Source organism: Gobius niger (genome assembly GCF_951799975.1).
Source record: "Gobius niger genome assembly, chromosome: 24".
NCBI classification, from domain to species: domain Eukaryota; kingdom Metazoa; phylum Chordata; class Actinopteri; order Gobiiformes; family Gobiidae; genus Gobius; species Gobius niger.
In genome coordinates, this window is record NC_136875.1 from 15,730,782 (window position 1) to 15,746,317 (window position 15,536).

The following is a 15,536-nucleotide window of genomic DNA, read 5'->3' on the forward strand; positions in this document are numbered from 1 at the left end:
GTTTCGATCCAGCTCGCCAAAATAAAAGCACAGCACATTTTTGTTTAATTTTTACTACTTTTTGGTTGAATTTTTGCCACTTTTTTGTTGCGTTTACATCCTTGTTTTCTTCTCATGTTTTTGTGGCTGTTTTGGTGCTTTTTTTCCCCAAGAAGTTCTCCCAAACTGGAGAAAATGGGATCCGTTCAGGTGGGAGTTAAGAGGTTAAGGAAGGAGGTTAAAAACATGGAAACAGAGTCTGCTCTTCCTGCAGTCTGGAAGATATATATAAAATAATATTGTTATTTTTGTTACTTTCTGGCAGTTTTTCTTGGAGCTTTGGTCAAGTCAGTCTCTGCCTATGGGCTCAGCAGTCGAGAAGCTTTTAGATTTGGGCAAAGCTGGAGGAAAGTGCTTGGTTAAGGCGGGGGTTAAGAGGTTACAGTGATGGAAAAATGAAGTTACAGTAAGTGCAAAGTACATTCAGAGACGTCCAAACTCCATCTCCTCCTTCTCCTCCAGCCTCTCCACCTACTCCTTCTCCTCCTCCTCCTCCTACTCCTTCTCCTCCTTCTCCTCCTTCTCCTTCTCCTCCTCCTTCTTCTCCTCCTTCTCCTCCTTCTCCTCCTTCTTCTCCTCCTTCTCCTCCTCCTCCTCCTCCTCCAGCCTCTCCCCGCTCGCTCTGAACCCCTCCCTCAGGGCCTTGAAGCTGAACACGGCCCCGCTGAGGCCCAGGCTGAGGTCCAGGACACACAGGGTGATCAGGACCACTCGGAGGCTGAGGGTGAGGCCTCGCAGGAGGTCCCGGGCCTCCTCACAGCGCTCCTCCAGGGCGCTCCTCTCGGGGTTCACGGTGGGGGGCACGGTGGTGTAACCCCAGTAATGGTAGCGACGGCGCTCGGTCCCACAGTAATCCCAGAAGCTGAGGGACAGACACAGACCAGGAGGTGAAAGGTGAAGGGCGGGGTCATGTTCACAGTTTACACATTTTTACTCGATTTTTCAGATTTTTTCTCATATTTTTGTCACATTTTTCCTCATTTTTAAATAAATTTGTTCCTGTTTTTTTCTCACATTTTGGTCAGAACCTTGAATGCTGCTGGACCTGTCCACATGTGCCAGAGTCGTCTTCTCTCTCACCTCATATTACACATTTTTTCCTCATTTTTTTTTCTTCTAAATGTTGTTAATTTTCTCCCCTCATTTTTTCCTCATTTTCCCACATTTTTTTATTACTGTATAATAATTTTATTATTGTACATTTTCCAAAATTTTACTCATTTTTACTCCATTTTCTTTTTTTTCTCCAGGCTTTTTCTTTTTTGTTTTGAGCGCAGCACTAGCACTAGCACTAGTCTACCCTTTCACTAGCCAAGCACTAGCCTACCCTTTCACTAGCACTAGCACTAGCCAAGCACTAGCCTACCCTTTCACTAGCCTAACACTAGCCTAGCACTATCACTAGCCTAGCACTAGCCTAGCACTAGCCTACCCTTGCACTAGCCTAACACTAGCCTAGCACTATCACTAGCCTAGCACTAGCCTAGCACTAGCCTACCCTTGCACTAGCCTAACACTAGCCTAGCACTATCACTAGCCTATCACTAGCCTAGCACTAGCTTACCCTTTCACTAGCCTAACACTAGCCTAGCACTATCACTAGCCTAGCACTAGCCTAGCACTATCACTAGCCTAGCAGTAGCCTAGCACTAGCCTACCCTTTCACTAGCCTAGCACTAGCCTAGCACTAGCCTAGCACTAGCCTACCCTTTCACTAGCCTAGCACTAGCCTAGCACTAGCCTAGCACTAGCCTACCCTTTCACTAGCCTAGCACTAGCACTAGCCTAGCACTAGCCTACCCTTTCACTAGCCTAGCACTAGCCTTGCACTATTTCTATCACATTTTTGTCACATTTTTGTAATTTTTTCTGTGATTTTTTTGTGATTTTTTAATCAAATTTTCAGCGTTTTTTTTGTCAATTTTTTAATAATTTTTTTTATCATTATTTGTCATTTTTTTTCATTTTTTCGTAATTTTTTAAATAATTTTTTTGTCATATTTTTGTGATTTTTTTGTCATTTTTTTGTCCATTTCTTGTGACATTTTTGTCACATTTCCATCCTTGTTTTCGTCTCAGTTTTGTTACTATTTTCTCACCTTTTTTCCAGAAGCTTTTGGATTGGGGTAAAGCTGGAGAAACTGTGCTCGGTTCAGGCGGGGGTTAAGGGGTTAAAGGTCAGTGTTTCCTGGACGACTCACCCGGCGCCGCCGTACGAGTAATACACGATGCCGGTGACGGCCAGAGCGAAGCCCGTCAGGTTCAGGAGGCCACACAGGAGAACCAGCAGAGGTCTGGGGAACCTCTCCGTCAGGACGCAGATCACCCCGAAGAACAGGAACAGCACCCCCAGCCACACGGGGCAGAGGGTGATCTCCACCATGAAGACCGACGCTCCTCTGAGGGAGAACAACACATCTGTGAGACCTCTGGTGCTAACTATCATAACCACTTTAGCATAGGGACCTCTGATGCTAACTATCATAACCACTTTAGCATAGGGACCTCTGATGCTAACTATCATAACCACTTTAGCATAGGGACCTCTGGTGCTAACTATCATAACCACTTTAGCATAGGGACCTCTGATGCTAACTATCATAACCACTTTAGCATAGGGACCTCTGATGCTAACTATCATAACCACTTTAGCATAGGGACCTCTGGTGCTAACTATCATAACCACTTTAGCATAGGGACCTCTGATGCTAACTATCATAACCACTTTAGCATAGGGACCTCTGATGCTAACTATCATAACCACTTTAGCATAGGGACCTCTGGTGCTAACTATCATAGCCACTTTAGCATAGGGACCTCTGATGCTAACTATCATAACCACTTTAGCATAGGGACCTCTGATGCTAACTATCATAACCACTTTAGCATAGGGACCTCTGGTGCTAACTATCATAGCCACTTTAGCATAGCGACCTCTGGTGCTAACTATCATAGCCACTTTAGCATAGGGACCTCTGATGCTAACTATCATAGCCACTTTAGCATAGTGACCTCTGATGCTAACTATCATAGCCACTTTAGCATAGGGACCCCTGGTGCTAACTATCAAAGCCACTTTAGCATAGGGACCTCTGGTGCTAACTATCATAGCCACTTTAGCATAGGGACCTCTGATGCTAACTATCATAGCCACTTTAGCATAGGGACCTCTGGTGCTAACTATCATAGCCACTTTAGCATAGGGACCTCTGGTGCTAACTATCATAGCCACTTTAGCATAGTGACCCCTGGTGCTAACTATCATAGCCACTTTAGCATAGGGACCTCTGATGCTAACTATCATAGCCACTTTAGCATAGTGACCTCTGATGCTAACTATCATAGCCACTTTAGCATAGGGACCTCTGATGCTAACTATCATAGCCACTTTAGCATAGTGACCTCTGATGCTAACTATCATAGCCACTTTAGCATAGGGACCCCTGGTGCTAACTATCAAAGCCACTTTAGCATAGGGACCTCTGGTGCTAACTATCATAGCCACTTTAGCATAGGGACCTCTGATGCTAACTATCATAGCCACTTTAGCATAGGGACCTCTGGTGCTAACTATCATAGCCACTTTAGCATAGGGACCTCTGGTGCTAACTATCATAGCCACTTTAGCATAGGGACCTCTGGTGCTAACTATCATAGCCACTTTAGCATAGGGACCTCTGGTGCTAACTATCATAGCCACTTTAGCATAAGGACCTCTGATGCTAACTATCATAGCCACTTTAGCTTAGCGACCTCTGGTGCTAACTATCATAACCACTTTAGCATAGGGACCTCTGGTGCTAACTATCATAGGCACTTTAGCATAGGGACCTCTGATGCTAACCTGAAGACCGATGCTCCTCTGAGGGAGAAGAACACATCTGTGAGAACATCTGGGTAAAGTGTGCTGAGTGAAGGGGGTGCGACTCTGCATGGGGGGCACGTTTGGGCAGAACACCGGCTCACAGGGGGGGTCAGAGCTGTGAACCTCGTCAGTACCTGTTGTTCATGAGGATGAGGCCCAGGCCGAGGTGCAGGACCGCGCTGAGGATCCACAGGGCCCCGAGCACCGCCTGGGGCCCCCCGCGCTGAGGGGGCAGGCGGCGGGTCACGGAGCAGAGGCCCGGGCTGTAGCAGAGCGCCCCCAACAGCTGACAGAGGGGAGGACACGCACTGGAGGGGTCAGAGGTCAGAGACAGCACCGTCACCCCGTCAGAGCGGGACATCGACACAGACATGGTTCACCTGGAGGAGAAGAAGAAGAAGAAGAAGAAGAAGAAGAAGAAGAAGAAGAAGAAGAAGAAGAAGAAGAAAAAGAAGAAGAAGAAGAAGTTTGTCAGACGGTTAGAGAAAAAAAACTGACAGAAAAACTGGCACAAGACCGAACAGGTTTAGTTTCAAAGACTGTCTGTGTTAAACAAACAGGAGGAATATATTTATATTTATATATTTTGTAATTTCCTACCAATATTTTTTTTATACATAATCAAAGTCTCGCCCTGAAAGGTTTAGTCAAAGTGAGTCAAACTTTTGGGGGGATTTCTTTATCATTTCTCATGTCAAAAAATGACAAAAAAATGACCAAAAAAATGACAAAAAAATGACAAAAAAATGACAAAAAAAGACAAAAAATCACTAAAAAATCACTAAAAAATGACAAAAAATGACAAAAAAATGACAAAAAACGACAAAAAAATGACAAAAAATGACTAAAAAAGTGACAAAAAAAGACAAAAAAAAGACAAAAAAATGACAAAAAAAATTACTAAAAATTACAAAAAAATTACAAAAAAAGTGACAAAAAAATGACAAAAAAATGACAAAAAAATGACAAAAAAATGACAAAAAAATGACCAAAAAAATGACAAAAAAGATTACAAAAAATCACTAAAAAATCACTAAAAAATGACAAAAAATGACAAAAAAATGACAAAAAACGACAAAAAAATGACAAAAAATGACTCAAAAAGTGACAAAAAAAGACAAAAATAGACAAAAAAATGACAAAAAAAATTACTAAAAATTACAAAAAAATGACAAAAAAAGTGACAAAAAGTGACAAAAAATGATAAAAAAAGACAAAAAATGTGAAAAAAAAGACAAAAAATGACAAAAAAATGACAAAAAATGACCAAAAAAATGACAAAAAAATGACAAAAAATGACAAAAAAATGACAAAAAATTACAAAAAAAATGACACAAAATCTCAAAAAATGAAAAAAAAAATGTCAAAAAAGGACAAAAAATGCTTTCAAATGAGGCGTTACACTGGCCTACAGGATTTGGGTAAAGCTGAACTGGAGAAAATGCTCTCGGTTCTGGGAGTTAAGAGGTTAAATCTTATTTTATTTTAGAGGAAAACAGTTATTTCCTTATAATGTTGGTAAATGGAGCTCAAATATAATGACTGATACTGGGATGTTTTCCCTTGATATTTGGAATGTAACTGTATCGAAATACTCAAATGAAAGAGTAACTAGAGTAACTCCTACTCTCTCCTCTCTCTCCTCTCTCTCTCTCCCTCCTCCTCCTCTTTCTTCTCTCTCCTCCCTCCTCCTCCTCCTCAAAGTAAACAAAGGAGGCGCACCCTCCACTGAGTTTATATTAATCATTAACCTCTTCTTCCCCATTTTAACCGAGTGCATTTTCTCCAGTTCAGCTTTACCCTGATCTAAAAGGCCAGAGTAACCCCTCATTTGAAAGCTAAGACCTACTATGCTATTGCTATTTTTTAGTTTAGATTTGAGTAGAGCCAAACTGGGGGAAATGTGCTCGGTTCAGGCGGGGGTTAAGAGGTTAAAACAGAGAAAAACACTCTTCCTGTTTAAACCGGATCGTTTCAGGGTTAGATTTAATGACCCTGTGAATGTTCTAGTGTTTGTAGAGTTAGTCTTGCCTTGTAGAGTTAGTCTTACCTTGTAGAGTTAGTCTCACCTTGTAGAGTTAGTCTTACCTTGTAGAGCTAGTCTTACCTTGTAGAGTTAGTCTTGCCTTGTAGAGTTAGTCTTGCCTTGTAGAGTTAGTCTCACCTTGTAGAGTTAGTCTTACCTTGTAGAGTTAGTCTTACCTTGTAGAGTTAGTCTTGCCTTGTAGAGTTAGTCTTACCTTGTAGAGTTAGTCTTACCTTGTAGAGTTAATCTTGCCTTGTAGAGCTAGTCTTGCCTTGTAGAGTTAGTCTCACCTTGTAGAGCTGCAGTGTCAGTGTAGAGGCCTGAATGTAGATCCTCAGAACAGGAAGAGCCTCTGTGTTTATTCTGTGTTTCCCATAAGTCCCGCCCCCGGACTCAACCCTTTACGGGCGAGGGGGGGGGCGGATCAGAGCCAGAGACCGGGGAGAGACCGGAGAGAGACCGGAGAGAGACCTCAGTTAAAGTGGGGGGGTGAGGTTAAAGTGGGGGGGTGAGGTTAAAGTGTGGGGGGTGAGGTTAAACAGGACGAGCTCAGGTCTAAAGCCTCTTCATGAACAAAGGACGGTTCGCTCGACGGCCCGGTTAACGGACCCCCCCCTCCATCTCCCCCCCCCCCCTCGTCCCGTCCCCCCCCTCTCCCCCCCCCCCCCGCGTCCCCGGTGAGCTCCCGGTGATTCCAGCCTTACCCAGAATGCCGTGCGGCCGCTCTGCTGATGTTTTGGCACTGACGCGGTGATTAAGGCTCGTGCCAGAAAGAGCTCCGAGGTTTGGGACCGAGAGCTCCAGAGGCTCCGAGGAACCGCTGCCAAGACCAGGCTGGAGCTGGTTTAGTCCTGGTTTAGACCTGGTTTAGTCCTGGTTTAGTCCAGGTTTAGTCCTGGTTTAGACCTGGTTTAGTCCTGGTTTAGTCCTGGTTTAGTCCTGGTTTAGCCCTGGTTTAGTCCTGGTTTAGTCCAGGTTTAGTCCTGGTTTAGCCCTGGTTTAGTCCAGGTTTAGTCCTGGTTTAGACCTGGTTTAGACCTGGTTTAGACCTGGTTTAGTCCTGGTTTAGTCCTGGTTTAGTCCTGGTTTAGACCTGGTTTAGTCCTGGTTTAGTCCTGGTTTAGTCCTGGTTTAGCCCTGGTTTAGTCCTGGTTTAGTCCAGGTTTAGTCCTGGTTTAGACCTGGTTTAGTCCTGGTTTAGTCCAGGTTTAGTCCTGGTTTAGACCTGGTTTAGTCCTGGTTTAGTCCTGGTTTAGTCCTGGTTTAGCCCTGGTTTAGTCCTGGTTTAGTCCTGGTTTAGTCCTGGTTTAGTCCTGGTTTAGTCCTGGTTTTGTCCTGGTTTAGACCTGGTTTAGTCCTGGTTTAGTCCTGGTTTAGACCTGGTTTAGTCCTGGTTTAGTCCTGGTTTAGTCCTGGTTTAGTCCAGGTTTAGTCCTGGTTTAGTCCTGGTTTAGTCCTGGTTTAGTCCTGGTTTAGTCCAGGTTTAGTCCTGGTTTAGACCTGGTTTAGTCCTGGTTTAGTCCTGGTTTAGTCCTGGTTTAGTCCTGGTTTAGACCTGGTTTAGTCCTGGTTTAGTCCTGGTTTAGACCTGGTTTAGTCCTGGTTTAGACCTGGTTTAGTCCAGGTTTAGTCCTGGTTTAGACCTGGTTTAGTCCTGGTTTAGTCCTGGTTTAGTCCTGGTTTAGCCCTGGTTTAGTCCTGGTTTAGATCTGGTTTAGTCCTGGTTTAGTCCTGGTTTAGATCTGGTTTAGTCCTGGTTTAGTCCTGGTTTAGTCCTGGTTTAACCCTGGTTTAGTCCTGGTTTAGTCCTGGTTTAGTCCTGGTTTAGTCCTGGTTTAACCCTGCTTTAGACCTGGTTTAGTCCTGGTTTAGCCCTGGTTTAGTCCTGGTTTAGTCCAGATTTAGTCCAGATTTAGTCCAGATTTAGTCCAGACTTAGTCCAGATTTAGTCCAGATTTAGTCCTGGTTTAGTCCTGGTTTAGTCCTGGTTTTGTCCTGGTTTAGTCCTGGTTTAGTCCTGGTTTAGTCCAGATTTAGTCCTGGTTTAGTCCAGGTTTAGTCCAGATTTAGTCCTGGTTTAGTCCTGCTTTAGATCTGGTTTAGTCCTGGTTTAGACCTGGTTTAGTCCTGGTTTAGTCCAGATTTAGTCCAGATTTAGTCCAGATTTAGTCCAGATTTAGTCCAGATTTAGTCCAGACTTAGTCCAGATTTAGTCCAGATTTAGTCCAGATTTAGTCCTGGTTTAGTCCTGGTTTTGTCCTGGTTTAGTCCAGGTTTAGTCCAGATTTAGTCCAGATTTAGTCCTTCTTTAGTCCTGGTTTAGTCCTGGTTTAGTCCTGGTTTAGTCCTGGTTTAGTCCAGATTTAGTCCAGATTTAGTCCTTCTTTAGTCCTGGTTTAGTCCTGGCTTAGTCCAGATTTAGTCCAGATTTAGTCCAGATTTAGTCCTTCTTTAGTCCTGGTTTAGTCCTGGCTTAGTCCAGATTTAGTCCAGATTTAGTCCAGATTTAGTCCTTCTTTAGTCCTGGTTTAGTCCTGGCTTAGTCCAGATTTAGTCCAGATTTAGTCCTGGTTTAGTCCAGATTTAGTCCATATTTAGTCCTGGTTTAGTCCTGGTTTAGTCCAGATTTAGTCCTGGTTTAGTCCCGGTTTCGTCCTTTCTTTTTCTCACAGTATTGTAACCTTTTATCATCCCGCTGGCGCCCCCTGCTGACCCCTCCAGCCTCCTGCAGACACATCTTAATGCAGACCTTCTTCCCGTCCGGAGTCGGATCAAAACGATCATAATGAAGCGTGTTTAAATCATAACGATCATAATGAAGCGTGTTTAAATCATAACGATCATAATGAAGCGTGTTTAAATCATCACGATCATAATGAAGCGTGTTTAAATCATAACGATCATAATGAAGCGTGTTTAAATCATCACGATCATAATGAAGCGTGTTTAAATCATCACGATCATAATGAAGCGTGTTTAAATCATCACGATCATAATGAAGCGTGTTTAAATCATCACGATCATAATGAAGCGTGTTTAAATCATAACGATGATAATGAAGCGTGTTCAAAATGGCGGCGCGTCCTCTGTCCTGAGCACGAGTGTCCCGGCCCTAAAGCGCGTCCCTGTGGAGCCCCCGTTTGTCCCGCTGCTTTGTGGGACGTGAATAATGAAGTAAACACACGACAAGCGGCTCATGCATATTCATGAGGCCTTCCACACGGAATCACTGTCAACACGCACACGCTAACGCACACGCACACGCTAACGCACACGCTAACGGGCCCGTCATCCTCCAGGAAATGGATGGAATGAAAATCCACCTTTTTGGATAAAATATTCTTCTTTCTTCTTCTGTCTTTGAGCCGTGAACAAGCTCGAAAACTCACCAAACTTTGCCCAAAATTCTGGTTTGGTGAAATAATGTTTAACCTCTTAACTCCGACAAAACTGAGACGAAAAACAATGATGGAAATGTGACAAAAAAGTGAGAAAAACTTAGATAAAAAAATGACAAAAAATTGACAAAAAAACGGACAAAAAATTAACAAAAAATTGACACAAAAATGCTGAAAAAGTGTGATAAAAAATTGACAAAAAAATGACAGAAAGTCACAAAAAATTTACAAAAAATTTACAAAAAATTTACAAAAAAACGGACAAAAAATTGACAAAAAAATGACAGAAAGTGACAAAAAAAACAAAAATTTGACAAAAAAAATGCTGAAAAAATGACATGGCGTGTTGGTCTCCTCAGGGCTGCCCTTTGTCACCGGTTCTGTTCATTACTTTTATGGACAGAGTTTCTCGGCACAGCCAGGGGCCGGAGGGTGTCCGGTTTGGGAGCCTCAGAGTCTCATCTCTGCTGTTTGCGGATGATGTTGTTCTGTTGGACCTTCAGCTGCTCTGGTTTGCAGCCGAGTGTGTAGCGGCCGGGATGAGGATCAGCACCTCCAAATCTGAGGCCATGGTTCTCCTTCCCCTTTACAGGTCGGTGGGGAGTCCTTACCTCAAGTGGAGGAGTTCAAGTATCTCGGGGTCTTGTTCTCAGTGAGGGACGGATGGATCAAAGCTCTTTCCGTTTATTACAAATTGGTTTTGATGGTGGAGTGTTTTAAAAGTTTTAAATCTGTCCTCGTCCTCGTGTCCCTCAGGCCTAAATTGACAAAAAAATTATAAAAAAATGATGAAAAAATTGACAAAAATATCACAAAAATGTCACAAAAAATGACAAAAAATGGACAAAAAAATGATGCAAAAATGATGAAAAATGTCACAAAAATGGACAAAAATATGACAAAAAATGATGAAAAAATGATGAAGAATGTCACAAAAAATGACAAAAAATTGAAAAAAAAATGATGAAAAATGTCACAAAAAATGACAAAAAATTGACAAAAAATTGACAAAAAAATGATGAAAAATGTCACAAAAAATGACAAAAAATTGACAAAAAATGATGAAAAATGTTACAAAAAATGACAAAAAAATTACAAAAAATTGACAAAAAATTGACAAAAAATTGACAAATAATTGACAAAAAAATGATGAAAAATGTCACAAAAATTGACAAAAAATGATGAAAAAATGATGAAAAAATGATGAAAAAATGATGAAAAAATGATGAAAAATGTCACAAAAAATGTCACAAAAAATGACAAAATTTGATGAAAAATGTCACAAATATTGACAAAAAAATCACAAAAAAATCACAAAAATGTGACAAAAAAAATACAAAAATTGACGAAAAAATGATGAAAAGATGATGAACATGTGACAAAAAGTGACCAAAAAATTATTATTTGACAAAAAACGTTACAAAAATGAGTTGAATACAGGTCGGTGGGGAGTCCTAGTTCAAGTATCTCAGGTCTTGTTCTCAGTGAGGGACGGATGGATCAAAGCTCTTTCCGTTTATTACAAATTGGTTTTGATGGTGGAGTGTTTTAAAAGTTTTAAATCTGTCCTCGTCCTCGTGTCCCTCAGGCCTAAATTGACAAAAAAATTATAAAAAAATGATGAAAAAATTGACAAAAATATCACAAAAATGTCACAAAAAATGACAAAAAATGGACAAAAAAATGATGCAAAAATGATGAAAAATGTCACAAAAATGGACAAAAATATGACAAAAAATGATGAAAAAATGATGAAGAATGTCACAAAAAATGACAAAAAATTGAAAAAAAAATGATGAAAAATGTCACAAAAAATGACAAAAAATTGACAAAAAATTGACAAAAAAATGATGAAAAATGTCACAAAAAATGACAAAAAATTGACAAAAAATGATGAAAAATGTTACAAAAAATGACAAAAAAATTACAAAAAATTGACAAAAAATTGACAAAAAATTGACAAATAATTGACAAAAAAATGATGAAAAATGTCACAAAAATTGACAAAAAATGATGAAAAAATGATGAAAAAATGATGAAAAAATGATGAAAAATGTCACAAAAAATGTCACAAAAAATGACAAAATTTGATGAAAAATGTCACAAATATTGACAAAAAAATCACAAAAAAATCACAAAAATGTGACAAAAAAAATACAAAAATTGACGAAAAAATGATGAAAAGATGATGAACATGTGACAAAAAGTGACCAAAAAATTATTATTTGACAAAAAACGTTACAAAAATGAGTTGAATACAGGTCGGTGGGGAGTCCTAGTTCAAGTATCTCAGGTCTTGTTCTCAGTGAGGGACGGATGGAGCGTGAGATGGACAGACGGATCGGTGCGGCGTCAGCAGTGATGCGGTCGCTGTATCGGTCTGTCGTGGTGAAGAGAGAGCTGAGTCGGGGCAAAGCTCTCGATTTACCGATCGATCTATGTTCCCACCCTCACCTATGGTCATGTGATCCTCACCTATGGTCATGTGATCCTCACCTATGGTCATGTGATCCTCACCTATGGTCATGAGATTTGGGTCATGACCGAAAGGATGAAGAGGGGCGGGGGTTCTTTCACTTCCTGAACTGTTTCACCTGTAGTTCCCGCTCAATTGTTTGCCGTTGCTATGGTGATTTAACTGTTGCCGGACTATATGTGAAGCAGTCCATGCCGGTGAACATATCTCCGTGAACACTGGCCTCGTCGCTGGAGTGAAGGCCAGGTCCAGGCCTGAGAAGCTCTGCAGCTCCCTGAGTGCTTGAATCAAAGCTTCTTCCCGCTCGTCACAAACTGGTTCTGACGGTGTTTTTAAAGTTTTAAATCCGTCCTCGTCCTCGTCTCCCTCAGGCGGCGCCGCGAGCTCCCAAAACAGGAGCGTGAATAAACCATGAAGAAACCACGCTCGTGTTTTGTTCTGCCGTTGTTCATCTGAGCGTTTTAATGTCGTCTGTCTCCTCCACTTATCCTTCATCCTCATCATCCTCATTATCCTCCTTCACCCTCCTGTAGGAGACTGAAGGAGACTGTAGGAGACTGTAGGAGATGATTGGAGACTGTAGGAGACTGTAGGAGACTGTAGGAGATGATTGGAGACTGTAGGAGACTGTAGGAGACTGTAGGAGATGATTGGAGACTGTAGGAGACTGTAGGAGACTGTAGGAGATGATTGGAGACTGTAGGAGACTGTAGGAGACTGTAGGAGATGATTGGAGACTGAAGGAGACTGTAGGAGACTGTAGGAGATGATTGGAGACTGTAGGAGACTGTAGGAGACTGTAGGAGATGATTGGAGACTGTAGGAGATGATTGGAGACTGTAGGAGGTGATTGGAGACTGTAGGAGGTGATTGGAGACTGTAGGAGGTGATTGGAGATTGTAGGAGATGATTGTAGACTGTAGGAGGTGATTGGAGACTGTAGGAGATGAGTGGAGACTGTAGGAGATGATTGGAGACTGTAGGAGATGAGTGGAGACTGTAGGAGATGATTGTAGACTGTAGGAGATGAGTGGAGACTGTAGGAGATGAGTGGAGACTGTAGGAGATGATTGGAGACTGTAGGAGGTGATTGTAGACTGTAGGAGGTGATTGTAGACTGTAGGAGATGATTGTAGACTGTAGGAGGTGATTGGAGACTGTAGGAGGTGATTGTAGACTGTAGGAGATGATTGGAGACTGTAGGAGATGATTGGAGACTGTAGGAGATGATTGGAGACTGTAGGAGATGATTGGAGACTGTAGGAGATGATTGGAGACTGTAGGAGATGATTGGAGTCTGTAGGAGATGATTGGAGTCTGTAGGAGATGATTGGAGTCTGTAGGAGATGATTGGAGTCTGTAGGAGATGATTGGAGACTGTAGGAGATGAGTGGAGACTGTAGGAGATGATTGGAGACTGTAGGAGATGATTGGAGACTGTAGGAGATGATTGGAGACTGTAGGAGATGATTGGAGACTGTAGGAGATGATTGGAGACTGTAGGAGATGATTGGAGACTGTAGGAGATGATTGGAGACTGTAGGAGACTGTAGGAGATGAGTGGAGACTGTAGGAGATGATTGGAGACTGTAGGAGACTGTAGGAGATGAGTGGAGACTGTAGGAGACTGTAGGAGATGATTGGAGACTGTAGGAGACTGTAGGAGATGATTGGAGACTGTAGGAGATGATTGGAGACTGTAGGAGATGATTGGAGTCTACTGGAGACTGTAGGAGATGATTGGAGTCTACTGGAGACTGTAGGAGATGATTGGAGTCTACTGGAGACTGTAGGAGACTGTAGGAGATGATTGGAGTCTACTGGAGACTGTAGGAGACTGTAGGAGACTGTAGGAGACTGTAGGAGACTGTAGGAGATGATTGGAGACTGTAGGAGATGATTGGGGACTGTAGGAGATGATTGGAGACTGTAGGAGATGATTGGAGACTGTAGGAGATGATTGGAGACTGTAGGAGATGATTGGGGACTGTAGGAGATGATTGGGGACTGTAGGAGATGATTGGAGACTGTAGGAGATGATTGGAGACTGTAGGAGATGATTGGAGACTGTAGGAGACTGTAGGAGATGATTGGAGACTGTAGGAGATGATTGGAGACTGTAGGAGATGATTGGAGACTGTAGGAGATGATTGGAGACTGTAGGAGACTGTAGGAGATGATTGGGGACTGTAGGAGATGATTGGAGACTGTAGGAGACTGTAGGAGATGATTGGGGACTGTAGGAGATGATTGGAGACTGTAGGAGACTGTAGGAGATGATTGAAGACTGTAGGAGATGATTGGCGACTGTAGGAGACTGTAGGAGATGATTGGCGACTGTAGGAGACTGTAGGAGATGATTGAAGACTGTAGGAGATGATTGGCGACTGTAGGAGACTGTAGGAGTCTGCTGACGTCTCCTGGAGATGAGGTGAGGCTCCAGGAAGTCTCGGTGAAAACAAACCGGTTCCACTTCAGCGAGACTGCACATGGACCCCGGGCTTAACCTGTTAAAACATGGAAAATACAGTCAACATGTCTGAGGTTAATGATGAACACTGGCCTTGGTGGAAAACTGGCTTCCCTTCGGGCGACTCTCGGGAGCTCTGGGGTTTTTGGGTTGAAGAAAATCGTCCCTCCACGACACAAACTTTCCTCTACCTGGTCTCAAACAGGGGAGACACAGACACCAGGGGCGGACTGGCCATATGTTCATTCTGGAAGAGCACAGAAGGGCCACTGGCTCTAGGGCCAGTCTGGCCTCTCGATTTTCTCCTCTTATCCCCCGCCTTAACCAAGCTTTACCTAAATCTAAAAGCTTAAAAGAAAAGCATCAAAATAGTGACGAGGATGAAAAACGGAACAAAAATGTGCCAGAAAAGCCACAAAAAACGTGACAAAAAAAGCAACGATAATAAGCCATGAAAAACCAACAAAAAATCCACAAAAACACAACAAAAATGTGACGAAAACACAACTACAAAGCAACAAAACAACACAAAAAGTAAAAAAAAAAAAAACATGACAAAAACATAACAAAGCAACGAAAAAAAGCAATGAAAAACCAACAAGATAGCCATAATAACACAACAAAAACACAAGACAGTGACAAAAAAGTGATGAAAAAGCAACAAAAAACATGACAAAAATGTGACAAAAATGTGGCGACGTGACAACAAGTTTCAATCACATTTGTAGGTCTTAACTTTCAAATCAGGCATTACACTGTTGCTCTTCGGTCAAGAAGTGTCGCATTTACGCTAATTTGGGCCAGGCTGGTCAGAGTCCAGGGCCGTTTTTCAGTCCCAGTCTGGCCCAGGACGGACACTGTTCGTCATCCTCAACCTCAACGTTTCTGTGACGTCCCTGAAATGTCTCCGAGACCTGTGAGAGACCAAGAAGATCTCAGAGACTCTGGGAAAATGGCAAAGAGAGTTTGTGGATTTAAAAAAAGAAAGTTTTCCGCTGAATCAGAACATTCAGCTGATTTATTTTCACAGTTTACCAAAACCTCAGGATCCGCCAAACCGAGATTCATTTACCTGAGCACTGACTCTTTAGTGAAATAAAATCATCGGAATTTAAGCTGATTTTAAGTTTGTTTGGACGGTGTTGAAACAAGAGCCGATGGAAGAAGCTTTAGTTCATTTAAAACAAGACAAAAACCCTGGAAATGAGACAAAAAAGCGTATCATTATTGATATAATGAAGTTCAAACCTGATCAGCACAAA

At 42.2% G+C, this 15,536-nt stretch overlaps 2 protein-coding genes across 2 annotated transcripts in view; both read right to left on the reverse strand.

Annotated features, from left to right (window-relative positions):
- The window catches only part of LOC306982511 (NACHT, LRR and PYD domains-containing protein 3-like), a gene marked incomplete at both ends in the record, with an annotated part of 61,493 nt that overhangs the window by 26,908 nt on the left and 19,049 nt on the right, over window positions 1-15,536 (reverse strand). The gene's annotated exons all lie outside the window — the stretch shown is intronic.
- Window positions 535-4,295, reverse strand: LOC306982468 (uncharacterized protein; the record flags this gene model as incomplete). The annotated part of the gene is made up of 3 exons (XM_079582404.1): window positions 4,039-4,295; window positions 2,241-2,438; window positions 535-901 (listed from the first exon to the last, which is right to left on the reverse strand). Exons 1-3 carry the CDS (start codon window positions 4,275-4,277, stop codon window positions 535-537), a joined length of 804 nt encoding a protein of 267 aa, XP_079438530.1. The 5' UTR covers window positions 4,278-4,295.